The 25,161-nt window shown below is 39.3% G+C and overlaps 1 protein-coding gene across 1 annotated transcript in view; it reads left to right on the forward strand.

Annotated features, from left to right (window-relative positions):
• The first annotated feature begins 705 nt into the window (after positions 1–705).
• GRXCR1 (glutaredoxin and cysteine rich domain containing 1) overlaps positions 706–25,161 on the forward strand; it is a 132,089-nt gene continuing 107,633 nt past the window's right edge. Inside the window, exon 1 of the mRNA XM_027545393.1 lies at positions 706–1,107. Coding sequence (XP_027401194.1) covers positions 706–1,107 — 402 coding nt within the window. The remainder of the gene's footprint in view (positions 1,108–25,161) is intronic.

The following is a 25,161-nucleotide window of genomic DNA, read 5'->3' on the forward strand; positions in this document are numbered from 1 at the left end:
AAAGTTATTTCTTTTTACAGTCTGTTGAAAATCTATTCTTTAGCAAAACCACTTGTGCATGAAGATGAAGGTGTAGATTGAAAATTCATTGTATAAATGTGGGTGAAATCTAATTGATGATTTAATAAGAATTGATATTGATAGCCCTATGCAAACATGTGGTATGTTCACTGCCCTTTTTTAAGAGTGTGAAAGACAGAAGGAATAGGCAAAGTGAGAAGCCTATGACACCTCCCATCCTACACATTTGATTCCGTATTTTATTTCTGGTTTCCACTCTGAATTTCAGAGGTATTTCTGCTGCTAAAATCCTTTTCAACACTCACCACTGGCTTTAAAGTTCAAGCCTTTCATTTCTTTGCTCGTACTTACTTTCTGTTTCACTGCTTGCCACTTTCTTGCACTTGTCTTGCTGAAGAGTCCACCATGGCTATTTAATATTTAAAGGTTGGGATCACTTTGCAGGTTTTAGTTTAAAGGTAACCATAGCGCGCGCGCACGCGCGCGCACACACACACACACACACACACACACACACATTCATTATTAATAGCAGAGATGCACTGTAGTTCTTGGGAATCTTCTTTCCTTGCGATGTTAGTTTCATGCAAGTGCTGCTGTCAGTAGAATTAGGCTCTGATATTGCTATGTGGCAGGTAGACTAATGCAGTAACAAGGGAGCCAGAACTCTGTGAACTGTTTATTATGTGGGTGGATGGGACCATGCTGAAGCGGGAGGTGAAGCCAGAGACTGACAGGCCACGGAAAGTCCGATTTCGGATAGCATCGTCTCACAGTGGGAGAGTTCTGAGGGAGGTGTATGAAGACGGACGGCCAGCAGGCTCTCTGGATTCTGAATGTGCCAGTATCTGTGGCCTAGATGGACTCAGTGAGTCTGATGGCCAGCAGAATGGCCACATAGGATCGGAAGGTGATGAACAGGAGAATGACCAGGATAACCTGCTGGTGTTAGCAAGGGCAGCCAGCGAGAAGGGGTTTGGGACAAGAAGAGTCAACATTTTAAGCAAGAATGGCACAATCAGAGGTGTTAAATATAAAGTCAGTGCTGGACAGGCTCTATTTAACAATCTGACCAAAGTATTACAGGTAAGTCATTGTACTTTGTCCTTCCTTCCTGATCTTTGTTTCTAACTCACTGTCTCAACACCTCTGTTCTCCAGGTTAAAGCAAGCCTCTCTTATTCATGACTATTACACATTTTATGAGTCGCTTCTGCATCTAGGCTATTGTCTCAACAGCCATCAATTAAAAATATGGTCAAATGCTTAGCAAACTAGATTGATTTCTCAAAGCCAAATTCCTAACATTTAAGTAGTCTTCTAGTACATAATGACTAAAACAGAATATATGTTTCTTAGCCAAGGAAGGGAAGAAGACAGATTATAGTGTTCAAAGCATTTGAACAAAGCTTAGGAATTAATTTCTGGTTAATCATCTTTAATACACCAGTTTACCATTTGTCATCACTTGTATAGACATTTAAACTAGAAAAGATTGAGTGCTACATTGAGTGGAGTTGGATTTAGTTGGAATGTTATGAAGATAAAAGGCTAATTTGACTTTCTCCCTTTCCTGGTGAGATTGCAGATTTCATCTAAGGTACTTTACTGCATTAATTTGCCTTAAGAACTCTAGAGCAATACTTGAAAAAGTTATTCTTCTATAAAAGTATAGTTTGGATTCAGATTTTATAGTAAGAAGTTAGTCTTTAAAATATGATAGATTATGCACCATAATGTAGGAATGCATTATTCATCCTGGGGCCATTGGCAATGATCTTATGTTAATACAAGGTTTTGAAATTGCCTGGGAGCATTGGTGAAATGATTTTCTGTTAAAAACAGGAATCTTTATTTCACGAATGGAATTCATAATCACTACCATTAAAGTAGCAAGCCAATATTTTTTCATTGTATACACCATTGTATATTATTTTCAATATTTAAATAAAATGATCTCTCGTGATGAATATTCCAGTGCCTCGACATTAAATAAGGATGTGGGAGTGGTGAGGAATTTAACCAAAGACTTTTATTTTTCATTTAAAGGAAGTATTGGGAAAGGTCACATTTAGGTCACATTGAAGATTTAGAAAAGAAACTAAAGGGTAAAAGCTTTTCAGATCAAAGGTCTTTTTCGTATATGGAATTTACCTATGACAGATTTTATAGATTAGGGGTGGGGGTTAGAACAAAACATCAGAAATAGGTGAGTGTTTTACTAGGTTGACAATAATCCTATGTGGTGTTCTGGTCATTAGGCTGAGTTCATCTGAGTGCCTTTGTGTTTCTCCCAGTGCAGGAACTGTTATTGCTAAAGTGTAGAGCAAGACATGATAACAATCACATTTGTAACTGTTTGCGTTCTTGTGATTAATTCAGCTTGTCATGACTTCACTTGCTTTATAATTATAATTTATAATATATTATAAAATATAATTTATAATATAATTTACAAAACTACTGAACTAATTTTGGTCCTTGGATTAGAATTTGTTGTTCAAATCTCCCAAGAAACCCATCATTTATGAGTAAATACCTTAAACCTTCAAAGCCTGCAAGAGGAAAGCTTTTCCTCTCTGTGGCTTTATCCTAATGAGGCTATAAACTCAAATACAAAATAGAGGAAATTCCAAGGTCAAAATTTTAGTCCTAGATTAGGTTACAATATTTATTTAGATTTGTATGCATAATTCCATCACCCTATTTTGTTTTTTTATATTTTAATTTTTTTAAATTATGAAAGTATGTAACACATTTACAGGAGACTTAGAAAATACAAAACAAGGTTACATACAGTTCCACTATATATTACAATTATTTTTTAAGTAGATAAATTAAGATTTTTACTTGGAGTTTCAATATCAAACCCTCAAAAATTAATAGAATGAATACACAGAGAAGTAGAAGGATATATTAGGCCTGAAAAGCATTATGAGCCAATTCAACATAATTAAGATTTATACAGTTTTCACACAACAGTAGGATACAAATTCTATTAAAGTTCCAATGGACTGTAAATTTGGAAACACTAGAACATATCCAGGAACATAAAACAAGGTGCAAAAATTTCATGGTTTAGAGGTATTGAAATCATACAGAGTCTGTTCCCTTATCATTGTAGAATTATGCTAGAAATCAATATCAAAAATATTTGAGGATAACCCACATATTTTCAAGAGCAGTGTGACCTTTACCAAGAGAGATCTTTGGCTTAGTCATGAAATGCCTCAAAAAAGTTAGCTTGAGAAAAGTAGAGAGGGTAATTGCAGAGAAGAAAGCATCTAAATGAAAAACTAACATTAAAATGAGAAATTAATACTAAACATAGTTTATAAACAAAATCCCATGTACTTGGAAACTAAATGACCACTTTCAAATGATGGGTGTATCCAAGAAGCCATAATTAGGAAAATTAGAAAATATTGGTAATAGAGTAAAAAATGAAAAGAGAATTTACTAGAATTTGTTCCATGCAGTTGAAGCTGCTCAACACAGTTAAATACAATGTGGAGTCTTGAGTAAGGTATGAAAACAAATAATAGACACTAGCATAAAATTTGGTTCATCATTTTTTTAAATAAAAATCCAACAAAACTGTCATTTTCTAATAATGTAACCTCATTGTATTCAGTCCATGCTTTAAGAAGACAATAATGGTTACTAGCAGAGGTCTCTCAAAGTTTGATATTTAATCAGTTTTTTTTTTTTTCCCCAAGCTGGTCATTCTTTTTTTTTTTTTTTTTTTAAATAATTGTAAAGAAATCAGCACGTTATATTCACAAATTGTGGCCATTATCACTAGTTACATCATCATTATCACTGCCACCATCTTTGTGGGGATATTCGCCCATCTCTCCAGGACAAAATGTTAAAGTCGCTTCTACCTTATATCAGAGCTGCTAGCTGCACCATTTCAAGGGGTTCCATTAACATCACTGTCTGTGTGAACAGCACAGACATCCACACAGTATTATGCTGAGAGCTGACTTGGATACCGCTGCTTGCTAAGAGATATGTATGTCAGTAAGGGATGACAAATGTCTTAGGCATATGTCTTAGGATGACTGAGTCAGTCATGTCCACAGGCATTCCACATGCAGTATCAGAGAAGCCCCAGAAGGTAAAAGCGGAAGTTACCATTCAATTACACTCATACGTTGGTATAGGGGCCAAAAGTGCCTCTTCCCTGGATCTCTGTATATTTTCCAAATCCCTTGGGAAGTAATTTAACTAGATGGATTTAACTAGATGGAACTGTAATGTAGCAATTTCTCTCAGGGAGGAAAATCTGAGGAGTCAGGAGTCCTATCTTGGATATTTGGTTAAGTTTCACAAACATTCACACAGTGAATCTTGAAGAAAGGAACTGTGCTGGAAGATCAGGTTGTTCTCCCTGCTCTTCCTTTAAGATATTAAGTTATAAAATCTTAAAGCACTCAACCTGAAACTTGAGAGGAAACCCTAAATATAAATAACATCTTTGAAAAGCCATGCAAATCACTTTGCTTTCTCTCTATTAGTTTTCCATTATGTTATTACCATGTCATAAAACACTGGTAAGTGACTTGCAAAATTTTCAACTGTGCAAAGAATAGTCATTGAAATAATTTTTACTCCAAACATTTATACTTCTGAGCAGCATTTATTAATTAATAGGAAGTTGTCTATAAAAAGGATATTAGAACAAATTTTTATTTCATTAGTCAATTAATTGCCCTATAAAATTCTGGGTTATTGAAGGTGTGCAGTATGAATCAAGGTTTTTAAGGGTGGTGATGAACCCAGAGAGAAAAGGTTACCTAGATTATCCAGCGGCCCTTGTAGATTGTGGTTTGTTAGTGAATCACTCAAGGGCCTGGTGATGGTCTAAATTATGACTTTTCAGATGCCTGACTTTTTCATCTCTCCCAGAGATCACAGAATGTAATGCTTAAGAGAGGCCGATTTGGAAATCTGAAAGCCTAGAATATAGTCATGGCCTGGAAATAGGCATGTATCAGAAGCTGTTTAGGTTGTTCTTACATATGGTAACCTGAAGAAGGGCATGGCAGCCCACTCCAGTGTTCTTGTCTGGAGAATTCCAACGGACAGAGGAGCCTGGTGGCTACAGTCCATGGGCTCGCAAAGAGTCAGACACGACTGAGCTACTTTCACTTCACTTTGCATATAGTAAAGTTCAAGAATTATTGACCAAGATGTAAAAGGAAATTTTAATGAAAAATGTTTCATAGTGTTCTTTATGACTTCATTGTTTAATGAGGAAATAAGAAGATATGTATTGACCTATGATTTTTTACTCTGATCAGGTTAGACTATCAGGAGGGTCTTTACTGAGTCAGAGATAAATAAAGATGTACTGATAGACAGGTTTCCTATTGGTATCCTAATTTATCTATCTCTAGTTGGTTTAGAAACAGGTCCAGAAATCTTACCAGTGTAGGTGTTCTTTTTTAGTTATCTTTAAGAAATTCTGCTGTAAGAATATTTCTATCTATATAATACTTTTCCTCATTATTTGAAAATTTTACAAAATTTATTTTTTGTTTAAAAAATTATTCATTGTTATCTCATGCAAGATGAATTACACAATTGTATTGCTCAAGCTCTCCACCCAGTTCATATGATTAAGTATGAGACACACTTTTCTCTCAGCAGCAACATCATTTCCAAAGGCTCTTACAGTGGTCAATGATGCAGATAATTAAGGTCATTAATGTTTTCTGATTTATTCTTATAAAATTACATTTCAGATGGTAATGTTTTCTTGATCTTATCTTCAAACTTGGTAAGCATACTCTGTTAGAATTTTCTAAATAATTTCCATAATTTTAGTTCCCTCTCTTTCTACAAATTTGACATTTCTGTATTAGAGAAAAATAGATGCAAAAAAAGTAAAGTAATTATAGCACACACTATAATTTGGTGGCTCTTTTCAAAGAACTCAAATTAGACATATAACCTCCATCTGTGTATGTCTATGCATATCTCTAGCTTGTGAACATGTATTTATGAGCATTCTAATATTTCAAGACATACAATAAAAATAATAATGCACTTGCAGAACAATTATATTATGCAAAGGGTTTTACAAACATTATTTTGCTTAATTGTACTAAATTTTTTGTGAAATAAGGAAGATATTATTATGATGATGTCTGTTTTTAAATAGCTGGATATCAGAGAAATCAGTTATTTGACCCAAAGCTAGAATACTGTCTTTCACTGTTTTAGTTTTGTTCATTTTTAAAAGTATAACACTCTATACAAAAATTCCTCACTTTGCCTTTTGAAATATTGTAATAACAGATATGAAGATATACAGGAATAAATATATCATGATATGATATAATCTGGTCTTTTGAAATTTCAACAACTGGTTAGAAGATTTTTAAATTTATCATCCATTGAACTTTCAATCTTCACCTAGGGGAGGTTTTTCTGCAGCTAAATAGCTTCTATTCAGTTTTAAGTTGTAATTCTATAACATCATTTGATTGAATTGTCATGACATTGGAGAAGTTGAGACAGCAGGGGAATGGCTTGATTCACTCAAGGAAACAGCTGCTCAGCTTTGCTCACTGACTTTAGCATACAGCTATTTATCTGTATTGGCAGAAGCTTCTGGACATACTTCTTATCCATCTCTGGTTCACTGAATCTAGCTTTGATAATAAAATAATACTCCAGAAAAAAGGAAGCAATACTCTTGATGACTCTTAAGTCCCAGTGGTTTATTTGGACCACTCTGGAAAAACAATGACAATGGTTAAGGCTGCTTAAGTACTTCCTGAAGGCCAGGCATTGTTCCCATTGTTTATGTGCATTGGCATATTTGCTCTTCATTGCAACTCTATAAGGTAGTATCATTATTAATCAATTAATACAGTTTGTGCTTCGTTTCTGTATATGAAACATTAAATTGTGGGATTTAAAATCATATTTATCTGGGGAAATTCTTATACAATAGTTTATCAAAACAAGCATCTACTAATGGAAATATTGCCTTCTTAGCTATCAGTAGGCAAGAAAGTCTAGGATTTTTGATACAATTTCAAATGGTGCAGGAAGCTACGTTAAGAAATTAGGTGGCATCATCAAAGAAGCAGGAAAAAAAGCACCAGAATATAAGTTGGTACTGTTGTCGTTTAGTCACTAAGTCACGTCTGATTCTTTTGAGACCCAATGGACTTTAGCCTGCTGGATTCTTTTGTCCATGGGATTTCCGAGGCAAGAATACTGGAGTAGTTTGCCGTTTCCTTCTCCATGGGATCTTCCCAACCCAAGGATTGAATCAGTGGATTCTCCAGTGGATTCTTTACTGCTGAGTCACCAGCTACTGATACATTATTGTGTACAATTAAAGAATTGTTGTAAACTGTAGAGTACTGTGACCACTTTCCACGTGCCATCCCTTTGGTACTCTTTATAACAGTATTTATACTGTGATACTAATTAGGACCTCAATAAATATTTTCTTTGAGTTAATGAATTTAGTGACATACTCTTAGTGGTTAACTTCTCTTTGTGTTTGGAGATTTCTTATATTGGATAGGAATAGAGTTTGTATGGTGAAGTATTAGTAGCTTGCTCCCATCAATTCTCTAATTGATGTGAGTTATCTTTAATTGATATGAGTTATTGTTTATGTTCATTCAATCCTTTATTTAATAGCCATTTACTGCATATCTATTATGGAGCAGGGACTATGCTAGATAAGATGAGGAATAAAACTTAATTTCTGCCTCCATGGAAGATTGAGCAGTGTATTATGAATGGTTGTATAAAGTGATTCCTGGGAGAATTCAGAAACAACACTGGCATTGTTTCCCATCTCCAGAGGATTCTCGCCCTCTGTTTGCTCAATGACCTATCATAGCCATGCCCCCATTCTTCATTTGCCAATGCTTATATTTTTCTCAGTTTTAGTCTTTTTTCTTGTCAGACTGTCATTATATTACATTCTTTTCTTCAGCTACTCTTGCTTTCTTTCTAATTTCATTCTGATCTTGATATAAGAACTGAAGGGTAATCTATACAATTAAAGATACTTATTTTGACCTTTTAAGTCCCCAATAGTCAGAACTAGTTACTCTGCCCTTTAGCACTCACTTATCCAAGTCCTGTGAATCTTATTAAAATCTTGTCTCTTTAGTGCAATAAATATCTAAATTGGAATATTTCATTTTCCTCTATTTATCAGAATCCTTGTATCATCATGAATTTAAATTTGTAGGAGCTTGGTTTTGTTTGAAGATTAATTGTGTGAAGATCCCATGAAGCTATTTCAATTCTGACTTTAGAACAACACACTGAGCAAACCTGCAGATTCTACAAGATGACTTGAAATGGTTTGATGAACTCTTACTGGCAGCCCATGGTTACCACACAATTAGAGAATTAACACCTGATGTTTCCAAATTTTATAAAAGCAGTTTAACAGTAGGATTAGACAAACATCCTCTGAGTGGCATATTCACACTTGCAGAGTTTCTGATATTTTCTCCTAAAACCAGTGTTTTGGATTTTGTATAAAAGCAATATGAACATTTAATGGTGTATAAATTGGCATACTATACAATTATATGAACCCCTCAATCATTATTGCTTGGAATGAATTTTCAAAATGATACACAGAATAAAATATACAAATTTTTTGGTTAAGGACAATTTATTTACATACACAAATCCAGTTCCACTAAGAATGTGGATCCCTTTACTTAGTTTTATTTTTCTAATAATTCATTATCTCACCTAGCTGCTGACAATTTATTTATGTCTTAGAACCTTTCATTAGAAGGAAAGAAGTAGATATATTAGATTGACCTAAAATTTCATTACTTTTTTTCCCCATAAGATGCGATGGAAAAACCTAAATGAACTTTTTGGCCAACCCAATATTTGCATTTTGTTTATGTAATCTCCCCCACAGTTAATAGACCAAATTAGAGAAGAATTCCTTATTTTATTGATCTTTAAACAACAAAATTAGGCCATGAAAGAATTAAGTTCCTCCATTATGTATTTCTTATGTAAGAAATGCTATGGAATTAAAGATCTTTCTCATATGAAAACTCTGAAAGCTTGGCTAGTCCACAGTTGGAAAAAGTAGTGAAAACCAAAGTATTGATTTGCAAGAGATAGTCTGTGTTAGAAGAGGAGGCGCTGGGGATTTATATTTTAACAGGTCAGCAGAAAGAGAATAAGGAGAAGTTAAGAGTCCCAGACTGGTGGAGACTAAATGAAGGTCATCTTAGGAAGGGAAGAGAGGTGATGGGCTTTGACCTTAGAGGAAGTTGGTGGGTCTAGAGATTGGGGTTCTGGGCTTCATGGATTAGAACTGGGTCAGCATGGAGAAGCTGTGGACAACCCTACTTATGGGGCCTGTAGAAGCAACCAATGCTGGCAGAGCAGCTCTCCTTGACTCCTCGCTGTCTCTGCTGCAGAGCCAGGTTCATATGTCACCCCGTGGCTGTTTCATGAGCACCTCCCTTTGACAGCTACCAGCATATGGCTTGTGGAGCATCTAATGGAAGTGATGCCCTCTCATGTCCTGAGATTCTGCCGAACTCCTTCCAAACTGGCCCAAGTAAACACTCCTCTTTTCAATGACGCAGGACTCACGATTTCCTCCTGAAAAGAAAACAAGGCCTTTGGCATCCAGATTAATCATGCTGGGTATGTGAAAAATAAAGCCTGCAGTAATCCATATTCAGGACTTTCCTGAACAGTGATAATGACTCAATGTATTAGTTTATTACTGCTGTTGAAACAACATGCCACAGACTTAGTGGCTTAAAAGAACACAAATTTATTACTTTACAATTCTAGAGATCACAAACCTGAAATGTCTTATGGGGATAAAGTGCAGGTTTTAACTGGACTATGATCTTTCTGTTCCTGCCTTTTACAGCTTCCAGAGGCTGCGCATTCCTTGGCCACGGTCTCGCATCACTGTGACCTCAGCTTCCACTGTTACATCTCTTTGTCTTGTTCTTCTACCTCCTTTTTTCTTTTATAAAGACATTTATGATTACACTGAGCTTTCCAGTATAATCCAGGCCAATCCTTCTACTTTAAGATCATTTAACACAATCACTTCTGCAAAATCTGTTTTGCCATTTAAGGTAACGTATTCACAGCTTGTGGGGACTAGGGCATGGCCCCTTTGGAGTGGCTGTTAGTCTATATACCACAACTGGTAGGTGTAGTAGGCTTATTTTATCTATGAGAAAACTAAGGTTTTGTGGCAGATTAAATTATTGGCTGTTTTTTCTCCCTTTTCCCTGTGGCACACTGACGTAGTTTTGCCATTGCCACCTGAAGACAGGAGTGCACTTCTACGACCTTTGACTGTAGTCTTGGACATGTGACTCTTATTGGACAATGACATCTATTGATGTAGCACATGAAGAGGCTTGAAGTGTGTTTGCACGTTTGGGTTTGCCATCTTGTATGCCTTCATTTTATGTCTGGGCTCTTAAAAACAGCACTATCAATTATTCCCAAGAGTAAGAAAAGAACCAAGTGTGTCTAAGAAACAAAGCCTCAATTTCCTTTCTGAGAGAAAGAAGAAACAAATGTCCTAATTCTCTGGTAGCGTCTTAAATGATTTTTGTGCTCTCTTTCCCTCCATTAATGGGTAACAGTATTATTCTCTGGAGGGAGATGGCCTGGTTTCTGATGCAGAGTCTGAAACTCCGAGCTGAGTATCCTAGGGAAATTTACTTAACTTTTATAAACCGCAGTTTCCTCTTCAGTTAAGTGGGGATAATGATAGTAACTATTTCCCATGAAATGAATGAACTACTGAGTATATAGCATTTAACATAATGCCTAGCACATTGTACATGGTGAATAAAACTGTTATTTCTGTTATTCATCCCTCAAACAAACTGAATCAATCATTGCTAACTAAGTACTCTGGTAGGCAGTGAGGGCACAGTGATGAACAAAGCATGATTTTATCCTCAGAGGAGCTAAATTCCTTCTCATGAGGCAGATAAACTCATAGTTCCTGTCAAACATGGTGAGTACCGTGGTGTTTACAAACGGACAGAGGCAGGAATTCTGACCCGACTCTGTAAGTCTTTAGAGATGCTCTTCTCCTCATATAACATCTTTTAAAACTAGGGCTTGCATGGGACTTCCTGAAAAGACTTCATGGTACAGCAAGCTTTGCTGGCTGCACTCACTTCTCTTCGGGAAAAAACTCAGCTGCTGGCCCTGGGCTTGGCTTAGCCTCTGCTACACAAACCTGTTTTCCAGAGGCCAGTTCCTCCGTTCCAGACCCTGTCTTGGCTCGGTCCCTGCGTGGGCCTTTGTCTTCCATTCTCTTTCTAACCTCCCGTGGCTGCTAGGCCACAGGTGTGTCAGTTTGGCTCTGTACCTGTGAGCTCAGCCAGCCACCCACGTGCCTTGTGTCTGCGCATTCCTCCACAACACCTGTCATCCTGAAAGCCTGGCTTGCTCCTTCTGGGTAGAGATAACTCCCATCTCTTCTTTAGTAATAGCCTGGATTGACTTTTTATACCTTTCAACCCTAATCCAAGGGATTATTTGTATTTATATGGGATGTATTTTGCTATAAGCTATAGAGTAGACTACTAGACATGGCTTAAAATACATTCATTTTTATCAGTTCAGGCGATGTTCAGAAAAGGCTGTTGCTGAGGTTGTTTGATGGCTTGATAAGGGGGTAAACAACCCAGTTCCTGTTTTCTGCTCTATCGTCCTTGGCTTATTTGTGAAATTCCTCCTGGATCCAAGATGGCTGCCAGACCAGAGTCAAAAACAGAAAGGGAGCAGTGGCAAAAGAGAGCTCCTTTGTAGGTTCGCCTCTTCTATCAGAAAAGAAAATTCTAGAAATTTCTCAGAAGCATTCTCTTACAGTTAATGTCCAGAATAGAATTTTATGGCTACTGCTTGCTATAATAGAAAACTGGGAATATGAGTTATGGCTTTGCCTCTGTGGCAGAGGACAGCATGGAGCCTGGAGTTCGAAACAGCTGTTGGGTAAGCAGGCAACTGTGCCTGCCACACCGTTACCCAAGATCTCTGTTGTTGTTCAGTCTCTCAGTAGTGTTGGACTCTTTATGACCCCATGAACTGCAGCATGGCAGGCCTCTCTGTCCCTCACCATCTCTTAGAGTTTGCCCAAGCTCGTATCCATTGAATCAGTGATGCCACCCAGCCATCCGGTTCCATCCACATCTGTGATATGACTTAATTTTTACTTTATACAATTTGGCTCACATTGGACCATGCAGAAGCATTTTAATAGTGATCTTATAGTATAATCTGTGTGCATTGTTTTTACCTGTCCTTGTTTTTTCCTGTCTTTTCAAGTTCATTTCTTAATATTTTTTCAGTATCCATTCCTTTTGATTTCTGGCTGCCATACCTGTTTTTTCAGGCCTAGCCCTTTTTCTTGTTGCTTTTTACCTTTTAAAAAAGTTTTTTGAAGGTTTTTACCAGATGGCTTTCATTATTCTAATACTAGAACTTCAGAAACCTCAAATGACATGTTATTTGTCCAGTCACGTCCAACTCTTTGTGACCCCGTGGACTGCAGCACACCAGGCCTCTCTTTCCCTCACCACTCCCAAAGTTTGCCCAAGTTTATGTCCGTTGCGTCAGTGATGCCGTCAAACATCAAATGACATGAGAGGATGGTAAACAACTTATTATCAACTCATTGCCATAAACATCTAAGTATATTACTTATCTATTATATCTAGAGTAGGGCCTGACTGTGTAACTTTAAAAAGGTGCGTGTCAGCCACACTTGATCTAAGCTGAGCCACCTGAAACAGAAATGAACTTCTCCTATACAGTGCATATGGCTTTAATTTTTCCCTCCTGCTTGCCTTCATTAAATCAGAAACAAAATAAAATACAAAACACAGTGACTACAGAGTCAAACTACAGAGTCATGGGGAGGCTTCCCACAGCTTCCTCCTCCACGCCTGCCTTGGAAGCATCCCCTCAGGGCTCCATAGGCAGGGAGGGGGACTCACTTCCCATTTGAGGAGGACAATGAGACAGCAGCTCTCTGCATGCAGAGCGGGGCAGACCTCTCTCAGCAAGCCTCTTAGCTTGCTGCTGCTGCTTTCCAGATTCCACTAGTCAGAAACAAGCTTTAAAAAAATTATTTAAACAATTCTATTGGTATTAATAATGAGAGCAATCCTTTTTTGAATGCCTGCACGTACAGAATTTAACTTAGGTACCTTTCTTATGGGCTTCCCAGGTGGAGCAGTGGTAAAGAATCTGCCTGCCAATGCAGGGGACTCAAGAGACATGGGTTCAATCCCTGGGTGGGGAAGATCCCCTGGAGTAGGAAATGACAACCCACTCCAGTATTCTAGCCCGGAGAATTCCATGGGGTTGCAAAGTCCAGGGGGAAATGACTGAGCACACACACACACACACACATCTTTCTTATAATACTATTTCTTCAATCCTTATAGCAAACTTGGAAGTCAGATATTAATTTATTTTACATGATATAAGCTGACAACATCCTGATTTGATGAAAAAGCAATGAAAAAACATTTGTCCTCAAATATTTTGACCTTTGTTTTGATCTTCCATCTGAAATTTTTCCATTATTTTTCTTACTCCAGAGATCTCCTTTGTCTTAAGTTGAAGTTCCCTTGAAGGAGAACCTGTGATTGGATTCTTGAGACAAGTGATTTACTAAGGGAACACTCTTGGAAGAAAAGGGGTGGAGGGTACAGTTTAGGGTGGCAAGAAAGCTAAGCAAAGAAGCAATCTTGTCTAGAGACCAGTTTCAGCCTGAATGCTTGGAATACAAATTATACCATGGATTTGTCCTTGTTTTCAGGAAGGGGCTGGCGTTTGTCATGCCTGTGTTGTCTGTCATTGGCTGTTGGGTGTCTATGTGTGTATATAAATGTCTGTAGTAAAAAGGCATCATCCATTCTGCTGAAACATTGATCCAGAGAAAGGGGAAGCTGTGAGCTTTTGGCAGGCACTATTCACAGTGGCTGGGGGTGGTGGTGGTGGGTGACCCAGCGTTTTGGGGGAAACCTGGAGCATCCACTATAGTCCACTTCTTGCACTGTTCAGACTTATTTGCTTCTCCCATGAAATTTATTCCATCCAGGCACAGCCATGCCCCAGTTAATGGGGGAGCTAGTGGGATAAATTATAACCCCCACACTGTAGCTGGTCTTAGAGTGATTTTTGTTTTATCCCTCTCTTACTTTCCACTGTAGACCTCCTCCTCTTAACTAGCATAACCATAGCTTGCATGGGTGAGTGCCTGTATTCTCAGTCCCAGGGGATTCCGAGCCTCTGGTGATTGGTACCCTCATCAGGCAGTGATTGCTGTACTTGCCCATTTACATTTAAAACCAAGTGAGTACCAAGAGAGGCACCTGAGCACCAAACTGATTTTTATCTGTCCCTAATATATAGCAGCAGTTTATCCCTTTGACAGTCAGGGTCAATTACCCCATCCAGTGTGATAGCTCCTTTTTTATGACAGCTGGATCACTGTTATAATGAGCCCAAGGTAACCACATGTCAGCTGTAGCTTTAAGTTTAATGGGCCCTGTCCTATGCTGTTTAGTGGAAGTGGCCCCTTTTGGGACCAAGGGATTAATGATAGCTAAAGTTGTAGGAAAGGAAAGCACAAGTCAGTCCCTGAAAGTGATGGTGAATGGGAGCATTCTTATATCTCCCCATTGGTTCCTGGAGCCATGAATTCAAGATATTGGCAATATAGCATCTTATAATGACCACTGGCTTAAGGTGTAATTGGCATCCTGAGGAATGATACCTTTTCCCACAAGGTGTCATCACCAAGCTGATGCATCATCTATGCTTTCAAGCTGCTTTTCTATAGCTCTATCCAGTTCTGGATGATGTGGTATATGGTAGGGCCAGTGTTCCTTCCTATTCAAGTAGCTTACTTGAGCCTTCTGAACATGCTTAAGCCTGATCTTATTTCATTTTCTGATGAATTGTTGCTAGACCTACTCGATCTTAAATGACTTTGTGGTTGTGACAGTATACATCTGTAAAGTAGTATACATCCAGACTAATTATATTAGTCTGGAAGGGTAAATGCTCAGTTTCTACCAGGGGCCTGGCCATGCCAGAAGCTGCTTTTCAATACTGTATAGTTTCTTCTGCAGACAGCATGGTTTTGATACAGAACCTAGAGGTTGCTGCTACGTCTTTCCTGGCCAGAGATTTGACAGAGTCTCCTTGTCCACTTCAGACAGCCCTAGTAACATGGGATCTGCTGGGTCCTTCAGGGCTACTTGTACTTTGGCCTGCAGCTGTTGCAAAGCCCTTCTTTTTGTGAGCCTTACTGTAAGACTGGCAGCCTTCTGTGCCACTTATGAGTGGATGTGTGTCTGCTAACCCCATCCAGCACTGCACTTTTTACTTAGAGATAGAGGGTGCAGGGATTTCCCTGGCCGTCCTGGTTAAGACTGTGCTTCCAGTGCAGGGAGAGCATGGTGGATCCCTGGTTGGAGATCCTACATGCCGTATGGTGTGGCCAAAAAAGAAAAGGTGCAAAATACAACAACTCATCCTTTCCATTTGAGGGGAAGTTCCAGCATGCCCCAGATCACGAGACTCCTAAATAATTCATCAGGAGTTGCAAATTCTTGGATCTTTATTGGGATTTTCTCCCACATTCTGGAGCATATGTGTCTTACAGTCAGGCACTTAGTAGTTTTTGCTCATCATGTCTTACTTAGATGAGCTGTTAATACTGGTGGGCCAGTATGTGGTTCTGGGTAATGTCCATAATTGCCCTCCCACCCAAGTCTCCTAGACGAAGGGAGTAATTCTCTGTCTAAAGGGAGAGGAAGCTGAGAACAGTTTGCAGCCACCACTCATGACAACAGAGAGTACCAGAATAGTGAAGGGAAGGGAGAGTCAGGGATAGACCCCACAGCATCCACTACACCCTGGAAACATACAATGATATCTGGAGATAGTGGAGGAATGATGCTGAGTGAGGAAGGGATCAAAATTTAGGATACTGGGATCTCTCACTATAGCACTGCACTGGAAAGCAGTTTCATATTGATAGAAAGGAAGTTGGTTGTGAGAATTCTGAGTAGCCTGAGTCCTTTCCTGTGGGAAATGGCAGTGGTGTGGTGGGAAGAAGATGGTTAAGTATTCATAAAATCTGCAAGTTGGTTGTCAAAACCTTTGCAGTTAGAAACTGGCCATGGTGGGAGTGTTCCTAGCACAGAGATCAGCAAATACTACAAATTAGTGCTTTTTTTCCCCTCCCCTGGAAGCAGTTTACCAGCAGATCATGGCTACTAGAAGCTTTTTTAAAAGAATCGCAAAATAGGAGAAGGTGAACAGCAAGAGAACCCCAAAATCCAAAATCTAACTAATTAGTCATTTTTCCTGGAACCAGAGCTAGTGCATTTTCCTTTTCCTAAAATGCAATCAGAAAGTGCCATCTGGTTAGCCATTTTTTAAGGTCATTATGTTATTTTCTCATTAAAAAACCCATTTACTTCTGGGGATTGCTTAGTAAGTTTATGTTGCAATAGACATGAAGAAACTCTTCCTATTTTGTTTTCCAGCCCCCAGGCTTGCCTTTGGCTGATCATTTCCTCATGGAACTAAAAATCTAATCATGTTACTCCCTTGCTAAAAGTAAGCAAATTGTTTTCTGTAGCATTTACGTATAAAACTTCTCAGCCTGGGATATGAACCTGAGTTCCTCTCAAAATCAGAGCGTAAAATAAGGGTCCGTGTGTGGGTAGTTTTTGGGGAGTAATCTCACGGCAGAAGGGAGAGATTGGGGAGTGTGGGGGAGGAAGGAGATAAAGCCGATACGGAGATGCCGTAATCACTGTCATGGGAGACTAGGGTTCCTTCCATCCTGGTTCCCACTGGGGCCTTCTTGGGATTGTCTATAACACCTTTCAGAGTCCACACCAGCCATAAGGGTAAGTATTTATGAACTTTTCCCCTTTGGTGAGGGTTGCCCCAAGAGGTTTACATGTCCCCCACCCCGTCCATGCACACACTCCTGTGCTGTAACACCTAAAGGCTGGGTGGTCTTCCTCCAGTGCCTCTCATTGAGGAGTTGGAGAAAACCTAGGGCAGAAAGCAAAAGATGTGGACACAAACTTTCAGTGAGTTTCTGTCAGTACAAAGTGACTTGACACTTATATGGGACTGTTTCCTGAAGCCAGGATTGTGGGGTGGAACACAAAAGTCTGCTGAAACACATGACATGTAAGGCTCTCCATGAGTTTCCTTTTTACTCTTCCTGTCTCATCCCTGGACATGGTCTCCTTACAGACTGTCAACACCAAAACAGGTATCCTAGTCAGACATTTTCATTTAATATAACCTGATTTTTTTTTTTTTTTTGGTGTATACTCATTTCTTTTTTTGAAATGCTACCACTCTTTTCTCTTAGTTAACACAATGTTTTCAGCTAACACCAGATGTGACGTTTTCCTTGAAGCTTCCATGGTTCCCCCTAGTTAGTGCTAAATGCTTCTGTAGTTCTTGAAATATCCTTATTATAACTCTTATTACAACACTAACTCTAACACCCAAATCTGTTTACTACCCAGCCTTCCACATAGGTTCATAAGGGACTGTATTTTAAATTTACATATCCTGAGTACCTAACACAGTACTTGACTATATAATAAATGTTCTTTAGGTACTTGAGGACTAAAAGAAGGAGTGCATTTTGATTTTGTGATGCCTTGCTTTTACCTAAAAAGAATCTCTAATCTAAGTCCATTCCAAATAAGTTAAAACATTGATATATTTTGAAAGCAGTGAGGTAAGTATCCAAATCAGGTCAGATCAGTCGCTCAGTCGTGTCCGACTCTTTTCGACCCCATGAATTGCAGCATGCCAGGCCTCTCTGTCCATCACCAACCCCCAGAGTTCACTGAGACTCACGTCCATCGAGTCAGTGATGCCATCCAGCCATCTCATCCTCTGTCATCCCCTTCTCCTCCTGCCCCCAATCCCTCCCAGAATCAGAGTCTTTTCCAATGAGTCAATTCTTCGCATGAGGTGGCCAAAGTACTGGAGTTTCCGCTTCAGCATCATTCCTTCCAAAGAAATCCCAGGGCTGATCTCCTTCAGAATGGAGTGGTTGGATCTCCTTGCAGTCCAAGGGACTCTCAAGAGTCTTCTCCAACACCACAGTTCAAAAGCATCAATTCTTCAGCACTCAGCCTTCTTCACAGTCCAACTCTCACATCTATACATGACCACAGGAAAAACCATAGCCTTGACTAGACGAACCTTTGTTGGCAAAGTAATGTCTCTGCTTTTGAACATGCTATCTAGGTTGCTCATAACTTTCCTTCCAAGGAGTAAGCAAATAGGTCTCTGATATACATAGATATATATGTATATATTTATATACACACATATATAAATATATATATACACATACACCTATATGTGTATTTATACATATGTATAGGCAGCTGAAGATGGAGAAGCTAGCTCTATACAGTCAGCAAAAACAAGACCAGAAGCTGATTGTGTATCAGATCATGAACTCCTTCTTATAAAATTCAAACTTAAACTGACTAGGGAAAATCTCTAGACCATTCATGTGTGACCTAAATCAAATCCCTATGATTATACAGCAGAAGTGACAAATGGATTCAAGGGGTTGCATCTGGAGAACAGTCTGCCTGAAAAACTATGGGTGGAGGTTTGTAACACTGTACAGGAGGCGGTGACCAAAACCATACCAAAGAAAAAGAAAAGCAAGAATGCAAAACTGTTGTCTGAGGAGGGCTTACAAATAACTGAGAGAAGAAGAGAAGCGAAAGGCAAAGGAGAAAGGGAATGAACCCAAGTTACAGAGAATAGCAAGGAGAGATAAGAAAGCCTTCTTAAGTGAACAATGCAACAAAGCAGAGGAAAACAACAGAATGGGAAAGACTAGAGAAATCTTCAAGAAAATTGTAGATACCAAGGGAACATTTCATACAAAGATGGGCACAATAAAGGATGGAAATGGTAAGGGCCTAACAGAAGCAGAAGAGATGAAGAAGAGGTGGCAAGAATCACGGCAGAACTATATGAAAAGGTATTAATGACCCAGATAACCACGATGATGTGGCCACTCACCTAGAGTCAGACATCCTGGAGTGTGAATTCAAGTGGGCCTTAGGAAGCAATACTAAGAACAAAGCTAGTGGAAGTGATGGGATTCCAGCTGAGCTATTTCAAATCCTAAAAGATGATGCTGTTAAAGTGTTGCACTCAATATGTCAGCAAATTTAGGAAACTCAGCAGTGGCTACAGGACTGGTAAAGGTCAGTTTTTCATTTCAATCCCAGAAAAGGTCAATGCTAAAGAATGTTTAAACTACCACATAATTGTACTCATTTCTCATGCTAGCAAGGTAATGATCAAAATCCTTCCAGCTAGGCTTCAATAGTACAAGAACCTAGGGCTTTCAGATTTCTAGCTGAATTTAGCCAGGACATGGAAGCAACCTAGATGTCCATCAGCAGACAAATGGATAAGAAAGCTGTGGTACATATACACAATGGAGTATTACTCAGCCATTAAAAAGAATACATTTGAATCAGTTCTAATGAGGTGGATGAAACTGGAGCCTATTATACAGAGTGAAGTAAGCCAGAAAGAAAAACACCAATATAGTATACTAACACATATATATGGAATTTAGAAAGATGGTAATGATAACCCTGTATGTGAGACAGCAAAAGAGACACAGATGTATAGAATAGTCTTTTGGATTCTTTGGAGAAGGCAATGGCACCCCACTCCAGTATTCTTGCCTGGAAAATCCCATGGATGGAGGAGCCTAGTGGGTTGCAGTCCATGGGGTTGTTAAGAGGTGGACACGACTGAGCGATTTCACTTTCACTTTTCACTTTCATGCACTGGAGAAGGAAATGGCAACCCACTCCAGTGTTCTTGCCTGGAGAATCCCAGGGACGGGGGAGCCTGGTGGGCTGCCGTCTCTGGGGTCGCACAGAGTCGGACACGACTGAAGTGACTTAGCAGCAGTAGCAGTTTGGACTCTTGGGAGAGGGAGAGGGTGGGATGATTTGGGAGAATGGCATTGAAACATGTATAATATAATATATGAAATGAATCGCCAGTCTAGGTTCGATGCATGATACAGGATGGTTGGGGCTGGTGCACTGGAATGACCCAGAGGGATGGTACAGGGAGGGAGGTGGGAAGGGGGTTCAGGATGGGGAGCACGTGTATACCTGTGGCAGATTTATGTTGATGTATGGCAAAACCAATACAATATTGTAAAGTAATTAGCCTCCAATTAAAATAAATAATTTTTTTTTAAAAAAAAGAAAAGGCAGTGGAACCAGAGATCAAATTGCCAACATCCGTTGGATCACAGAGAGAGCAAGGGAATTGTAGAAAAACATCTATTTATGCCACATTGACTATGCAAAAGCCTTTGCCTGTGTAGAATTCTTAAAGAGCTGGGAATACCAAACCACCTTACCTGCCTCCTGGAAACCTGTATGTAGGTCAAAAAGCAACATTTAAAATCAGAAATGGAGCAACTACTGCCACTAAGTTGCTTCAATCTGGTTCAAAATTGGGAAAGGAGTACATCAAGGCTGTACATTGTCACCCTGTTTATTTAATGTAGTGTACTTCATGCAAATACAAAAAAGATCTTCATGACCCAGATAATCAATGATGGTGTGATCACTCACCTAGAGCCAGACATCCTGGAATGCAAAGTCAAATGGGCCTTAGGAAGCATCACTACGAACAAAGCTAGTGGAAGTGATGGAATTCCAGTTGAGCTATTTCAAATCCTAAAATGATGTTGTGAAAATGCTGCACACAATATGTCAGCAAATTTAGGAAACTCAGCAGTGGCCACAGGACTAGAAAAGGTCAGTTTTCATTCCAATCCCAAAGAAAGGCAATGCCAAAGAATGCACAAACTACCACACCATTGCACTAATTTCACATGCTAGCAAAGTAATGCTCAGAATTCTCCAAGACAGGCTTTAACAGGACATGAACTGTGAACTTTCAGATGTTCAAGTTGGATTTAGAAAAGGCAGAGGAACCAGAGATCAAATTGCCAACATCCGCTGGATCATTGAAAAAGGGAGAAAAGTCCAGAAAAACATCCACTTCTGCTTTATTGACTATGCCAAAGCCTTTGACTGTGTGGATCACAACAAACCATGGAAAATTCTTCAAGAGATGGGAATACCAGAGCACCTTACCTGCCTCCTGAGAAATCTGTATGCAGGTCAAGAAGAAACAGAACTGGTCATGGAACAAGAGACAGGTTACAAATTGGGAAAGGAGTACATCAAGGTTGTATATTGTCACCCTACTTATTTAACTTATATGCAGAGTACATAATGAGAAATGCTGGACTGGATGAAGCACCAGCTGGAATCAAGATTGCCAGGAGAAATATCAATAACCTCAGACATGCAGATGATATCACCCTTATGGCAGAAAGTGAAGAACTAAAGAGCCTCTATCAAGAGGAGAGTGAAAGAGGAGAGTGAAGAAGTTGGCTTAAAACTCAACATTCAGAAAACTAATATCATGGCATCTGTTCTCATCACTTCATGGCAAATAGATGGAGAAACAGTGGAAATAGTGACAGACTTTATTTTTTTGGGCTCCAAAATCACTTCAGATTGATTGCAGCCATGAAATTAACAGACCCTTGCTTCTTGAGGGAAAGCTTTGATAGACCTAGATAGTGTATTAAAAAACATAGCCCACTTTGATGACTATGGTCCATCTAGTCAAAGCTATGGTTTTCCCAGTAGTCATGTGCCGGGAGCCAGCATGAGGAACTCTGCCCGTGGCAAAGGTCATGAGGAAGGAGGTTCGGCATATGCAAAGGCGGGATTGAGCCTCAGGAGTCCCCCTGGAAATTCTTGAGCATCTACCCCCAAAACCAGAGTCTACCTACTTTACTGCTTTGTGCTCTCACCTACACCTCTGACTTTATGGGGGGCTGTCCCCCACCACCTCTCTCGGAGAAGGAGTTAACTTAGAGCTCCAGTTAATAAAGTTCCTGGGCGTGACAAGAGTGTTTTAGTTCACAAACTCCTTTGGAAGTCCTCTAGCCTGCCTGAATAGGTTCTTCCGGCCACATGTGATTGTTCACAGCCTCCCAACCGTGAGAGGCATGAGATGTTCTAAACTGTCTAAATACAGATTCCTTTGAGCAGTTAGAAGATTATTAGTATAGTATAGTGGGTTGATTAGAAATTATATTGGTGAAGGGTTTTCATTTATTGGGCCAATGTTTGCTGCTAAGTTTCCATATCCCTTACCTACTATGTCCCTGAGAGTGTATTGATTAATATAATTGGTGTATAGGAATGTAAGTAATAGCTTTAATGTTTGTAACTTTGGACCCTTGAGTTAATACTTTTCTTGTTATAGCCCACAACACTTTTGCCCTATAGAAATGCAACTTTATCTAATGCTTTCAGAGGGTGGCGCCTGACTTTAGAATAATCACCTTTAGAGAAAAATAAGTTTTCTGAAGAAAGGGTCATAAAATGTTAACAGCCCTCCTGGCCAGAAGATGATGTAAATCACCTAAACTTTTGCATATGATAAGTTTGAAAGCCTGGCTTCGATAGGGATCAAGGACTGCTGTCCTTGCATGACTCTACCCCTTCCCGCATTATCCTCTATGCACAACTTAAGGTATAAAAACTACTTTGGAAACTAAAGTGCAGGCCTTGCTCACCGAAGCTTGGTCTCCCCATGTCATTCTTTCTCTCACCTTCTGGCTGAATTCCCATCTGGAGTGTGGAGGCTCGCCAAGCCTACTAATTTTGCCTGGGCTTCTAAGATCTGACCAGGGAGGCCTTAGTGTCTCCTCTCCTTCGGGAGAATGGGAGGATGCCTGCAGTCTACATAGGTGGCTCAAATTCCTTGTCTTGGAATTTTATTGGTTTTCCACGTAAACCAAGTTATTCAGCCTCTTTTCTCCACTGAATTTCTTCTCTGAGCTATCCCTATTTAACCACTTTTTTATATCTTTAATTCTATCATATCCTGATCGCTGAAGCCATCTCCCCTTTGAATTCCCTGGATCCACCAGGGCTGGACCCTGGTAGTCATGTACAGATGTGAGAGCTGGACCATACAGAAGGTTGTGTGTTAGTTGTTCAGTCAAGTCCAACTCATTGTGACCCCATGGACTGTAGCCTGCCAGGCTTCTCTGTCCACGGAATTCTCCAGGCAAGAATACTGGAGTGGGTTGCCATGAGCACTGAAGAATTGATACTTTCAAATTGTAGTGCTGGAGAAGACTCTTGAGAGTCCCTGGGACATCAAGGAGATCAAACCAATCAATCCTAAAGGAAATCAACCCTGAGTATTCATTGAAAGGACTGATGCTGAAGCTGAAGCTCCTATGCTTTGGCCATCTGATACAAAGAGCTGACTCACTGGAAAAGACCCTGATGCTGGGAAAGATGACCTTTGAGCCCCTGTGGTTGTATTCACCTAGGATAAATGCTATTCATGTCAGCATCCTTATAGCATTAGCTTTCCAGCTGAGGACTAATGTTATGCATCTGATTGGCAACACCCATTATGTGTATGATGTCAGCATCAAGAAAGCCTAGGACAATGACTTCTGGCTATATCCTGGGGATTCCAGAGGGGGAAACTCTTCAAAATTCAGAAACTATGTTCAGAAGAGATTGGACAGCTTCAAACTACTCTGTCTAGGAGAAAATCAGTGCCCCAGGTAATAACCCCTGTACTATATGAAAGGTAATTGCTACCTTTTAAAGCTTATTTTACTGAATAGGAAGAAAAATAAGGTAGATGGATCTTGTAAATGAAAACTGTAAGGAAAACTAGCCAGATATGCTTTCTCTTTTATTGTTAATATATCCGTATATATTTATATTAATATGATTGTAAAAGATATTCTCACTATTAGAAATTCATGAAGAAATAGAAAAATTATAGAGGAGAAACAAGAATCATCGAATAATTCTACCAACATAAAACTACTTTTACCTATTCGTTTCATACTCATCCATTCATCTAATAAAATTACATAATGTATACATTGTTGTTTAGTTTAAAAAAATGGATGAATACAAAAGGATAAGGAGGCAACAGAGGATGAGATGGTTGGATGGCATCTCTGACTCAATGGGCATGAATTTTAGCAAACTCCGAGAAATAGTGAAGGACAGGGAAGCCTGGCGTGCTGCAGTTCATTGGGTCACAAAGAGTTGGACACAACTTAGGGACTGAATAATACAACACAGTGCTGCTTGGAACATTGAGTTGGGGCACATCTAAACCTAAAGTTGCAATGCCATTTGATTGGACATCTCTTAGAGAAAATTATTTTGAGCAGATAAATTAAATTCCAGCCAACAGATAATTCTACTCCCAATCCTACGCCTGTATGAATCCACTAATCAAGTATAGTAGTAGTAGTGAAAGTCACTCAGTCACGTCCGACTCTTGTAACCCCATGGACTGTAGCCCGCCAGGTTCCTCTGTCCATGGGATTTTCCAGGCAAGAATACTGGAGTGGGTTGCCATTTCCTTCTCCAGGGCATCTCCCCAACCCAGGAATTGAACCCATGTCTCCTGCATTGCAGGCAGATTCTTTACCGACAGACCTAGGAGGGAAGCCAGTATAAGTCTAAGCCTAGAACATAAATATTTCCTCATGTTCAGAGTTCAAGAGAGTTAACCTTGCTCACATCGTTTCAGAAGAGTAATGTTACTTAAGCATGTACTTTTGTAAAAAATAAAGGTATAAACCAAGAGATGAGAAGATTTGGAATTTAAGAAATACTGGATCCCACTCAGAAGAGCAGTAAAGGAAGATTCCAGGATGAAAGTCTTCAGCAGATCCAGACAGCAACTGGTTCAGATTGGATTAACAGAATAAATGGTAGTCGAGAAAAGTCCTCCTGCTTAAACAGGGCTACCTGAGATAACAGGCACTGAAAGCCAGAGGAAAGAAAGTAAGCTATGAATGCCAGGAAAAACTACAGAAGCTGAAACGTAGTCATGATCTGAATATGTAGCAAATAAAATTTGTCATTTTTAAGTTGATAGTTCTTCAGCCTTTTTTGGTCTTTTGTGCCAC

The sequence above is a fragment of the Bos indicus x Bos taurus genome, chromosome 6 (assembly GCF_003369695.1).
Source record: "Bos indicus x Bos taurus breed Angus x Brahman F1 hybrid chromosome 6, Bos_hybrid_MaternalHap_v2.0, whole genome shotgun sequence".
NCBI lineage: Eukaryota > Metazoa > Chordata > Mammalia > Artiodactyla > Bovidae > Bos > Bos indicus x Bos taurus.